Source organism: Candoia aspera, chromosome 8 (genome assembly GCF_035149785.1).
Source record: "Candoia aspera isolate rCanAsp1 chromosome 8, rCanAsp1.hap2, whole genome shotgun sequence".
NCBI classification, from domain to species: domain Eukaryota; kingdom Metazoa; phylum Chordata; class Lepidosauria; order Squamata; family Boidae; genus Candoia; species Candoia aspera.
Window position 1 is genome coordinate 35,452,713 of NC_086160.1, and position 3,565 is coordinate 35,456,277.

Sequence of the window (3,565 nt, forward strand, 5' to 3'; positions counted from 1 at the left end):
TAAAGACCAAACTAAGACATTGGAGGATTGTGCATTGTCATTCATAATAGCACTTTTACAGAAGAGACAAGCCATATATCTGAGCATAAGGAATTTCATAATTAACATACAGTACATGCAAACTTCATTTTTGGTTTACAACAGGATGGGATACTTCTTCCTGATTTACTTTCCTGATGGGTCTTCATAAGGGTAATCACAGGTGAAGAACAGCCAAGGCTAGAGGTGCCACACAAAAACACAAGCTGCAGAAAACACATTACCACTGACTTAGATAATCAGCACTGAATTGCATTGCTATCCGGGCAAATCCTGTGTTAGCTATGAACATTAAAGCAGGAAAGTTTTCTACCTGATGAGCAAATGATGCCAGCAGATCAATCTGCAACTTAATTTAGATAAATGCTTAGAATCCCTGTTCCGCTGAGAATTATCAGATTTACTTCCAAATACTTCAGCACAGATCAGGCTGTAAAGATATCTGAAACTTCAATGTTTGCAGTTTTTTTCCACTCCAAGCAAATGTCTCAAATGCTTCAGCCCTGCTTCATGAGTTAAGGATATTGCATGAATATAATATTCACTTTTTTTCATTTCTTTGGAGTGTTTCTCACTTTCTTAGTACCTCCCACATACAAATACTGAAATTGCAGCTCATTTTTAATTAATTAAAATACTAGTAAATTCAGCGTGCTGAAAATGCACCTCTGAATAATCATTACACAAAATTGTTAGGAAATAGAAAAGAAAGCCAGAAGTAAGATCATGAAATAGTTAGATTCCAAGATACAAAACAATAAATAGGCTTAACTGCTGCTAAAAGAAATAAACAAAAGAAATGCATTGTGCCCCTGGAAATGCATTAAATTAGTATTTAAAGAAAGAATGGCAGGAGAAGAACAAATCTGACAATGACAAAGGCAGGGCAGTAGTCAGCCAGAGATAAATTCAGACCGATGACACTGAACTATGGACAAGCAAAGAGAAAAAAATAGCCGAGCACATAGAGAAACAAGCCTTATTGGAAGAAAGCCAGCAGTCTCATAAGGTAGCATGTCGATAGGACTACCCCTTTGCTTTATTATCAGAGTGCACCAATACAACTCGACAGAGCATCATCTCGACTTAATCATATGAATTTCAAATAATTACAAACTGAAGCTTAAGTTTGAAAGCTATCATTTGTCCTCCAGAATTTCACTGAAATTATAGTTCAGTTTGTGTTATGCTGACCTTGAGTCTCACTTCAACAGGAAAACTATATAGTTTAAAATAAACTGAAGTTAAAAACAAAATAAAATAAGATGTGCCTTGACTTTTCGGAAACCATCTTCTTTTGAGGTAGGGAAGATGCCCCCCTCTTTTATCTTCAATATAAAACTTCACTGCCAGATACTTGAATCCTTTGCCATAAAGGACTATCTTTTGTCTGAGACATTGCAATGTTCGCTGCCATCAGTTCTACCGACCAATGTCTTCTTTCCTCTCCCATTTTTAAAAAAAGTTTACATCAATAATGTGGTTTAAAGACATGTGGTTGAAAGCTCAAAAATACAGAGAAATATTATTTAACCTTCTCAAATTTTCTCCGGTTCATGAAGTAAAAATACTCCAAGCATCAGCAGTGCATCTATATTACATTATTTTATCACACACTCTTTTTATTAAGATTCATTTTGGAGGAGAGGGGCAAACTAGAATACAGCAAAGATGCGGGAAGGCATCTCTGTGCAAATACAGACTGGCAGGAATAGAGTCTATGCCCTTTGTATATTTTCCTGTGTGAACAAAGCTACTTGGATGAACATGGTTAAACCAATTCTCCCCAATGTTTTAAATCCAGCTTTTTCATCCTCCCTCATCTGCTATTTTCAAAACAATTTTTACCATATCTGGCTTGTCGCTTGTAAGTTGTGGCTTTAGACACTTGTAAATTGTGAGAATGGTGATCCATTGCACTGATTTTCTTTTGCTTCCAGGTTCTTCTTGCCTTTGAATGCAGGGGACACTTTGGGATGGATAAAATCGAGTCGCTGTTCACACTGGAAAGCTCTAAGAAAAGCTGCTCTGTAATTGCTGTTCATCCATCCATAGAGAAGAGGATTGGCGAAAGTGGAGCACATTGCAATGACATGAAAGAGTGTGTAGATCAGTTTATATTCCCGTAGATCCAATACTTTGCTGTCAATATCACTGATAAGCTGAAAAATATGAAAAGGCAGCCAGCAGACTGCAAACACCACCACAATGCACACCAGCATCTTAGTAGTTTTCTGACGCCTCTGGTGGTAGTGATCATTCGCTGCCCCAGGACTGATGTGATTTTTCAGTTTACTCCAGATACATACATAGGCATATGAGATAATCACCAGGGGCAAGACATATTGGATGAGGAACATCAGGACACTGTAAACAGTACCATAATTCACCTGCCCTTCCCTGGGCCAGGCTTCTGCACAGACCACCATTTTGAAATCATGATTGAGCTCAAAGGAAAAATATTCTCTGAAGATGGCCAGAGGACTGGCTAACACAGCACTGCCAGCCCAGGTCACTCCAATGATCAGGAAGCTGATTCTTGTGGAGATTTTGCTCTCTAAATGATACACAATGCAGCGATGGCGGTCCAAGGCTATCACGGTCAAGGTAACAATTGATACTTGCACTGCAAGACCCTGGGCATAAGGCACAAGATGACACAGTACTGGTCCAAGCTTCCATTCTCCAAGCAAGGTGTAAACCAAAGTGAAAGGCAAACAGAGTGTATTCACCAGCAGATCCGCCACAGCCAAGTTAGCAATGAAGAAATTTGTCACGGTTTGCAAGTTCTTGAACTTGATCACCACATGGATCACCAAGGAGTTACCTATTAGCCCCAGCAAGATGATAACACAGTATGCACAGATCAGGATGATCTGAACCTCAACCAAATTGGTGCTGTCCTTCAAATCTTGCTTAAGGTTCATGGAAAGGTCACTGTACGTTTTCGCAAATCTTGGCAAGTTCCTTGTAGAAAAGAGGCCCATTTCAGTTAAGCTTGTCTGATTTCCTGAAGTTTTATATCTTCCCATCAGTCCCATGTTGCCTGCAGGTGGGATAAATGCAAAACATAATGAGGCTTTTCTTACGAATTCCAAGAAAATAAATATATGAAAGATAAAAGAGTATAAAACTATACACAGGGAAAAGTAGGTAAATTAAGTTAATCTAGCCGTCAACAGAAATTGGCCCGATTCCAATTTTATTACAGCGTGAATTCTGCGGTGCTCCATGCAAGTAAAATTCTCAAAATTTCAGTTGTCCTCATCTTTGACATAATAATAATAATACTGATCTCTTGAATAACTGGTTATACTTTAGAGTATGAGTCCTGGAAAGTATGAATAATTATAGGCAGTCTCATGTTTAAACTGCCTGTGATATTGTTTTAACAAAATAGCTATCTGCAAATCAAAAGTAGTAAGAATAACAGTCAAAACAACAAAATATTAATAATTTCAAATCACAATTGCTCTTTGTTCTTTGGTTATAGGAAACCAACATTATTAACTGCATTCATGAAGAT

General features: G+C 37.9%; 1 protein-coding gene across 1 annotated transcript; it reads right to left on the bottom strand.

Annotated features, from left to right (window-relative positions):
• Positions 1–1,663: 1,663 nt before the first annotated feature.
• Positions 1,664–3,080, bottom strand: NPY2R (neuropeptide Y receptor Y2). The gene has a single exon (XM_063309991.1). The coding sequence runs from the start codon at positions 3,078–3,080 to the stop codon at positions 1,920–1,922; it is 1,161 nt and encodes a 386-aa protein (XP_063166061.1). The 3' UTR covers positions 1,664–1,919.
• Between the last annotated feature and the right edge of the window lie 485 nt (positions 3,081–3,565).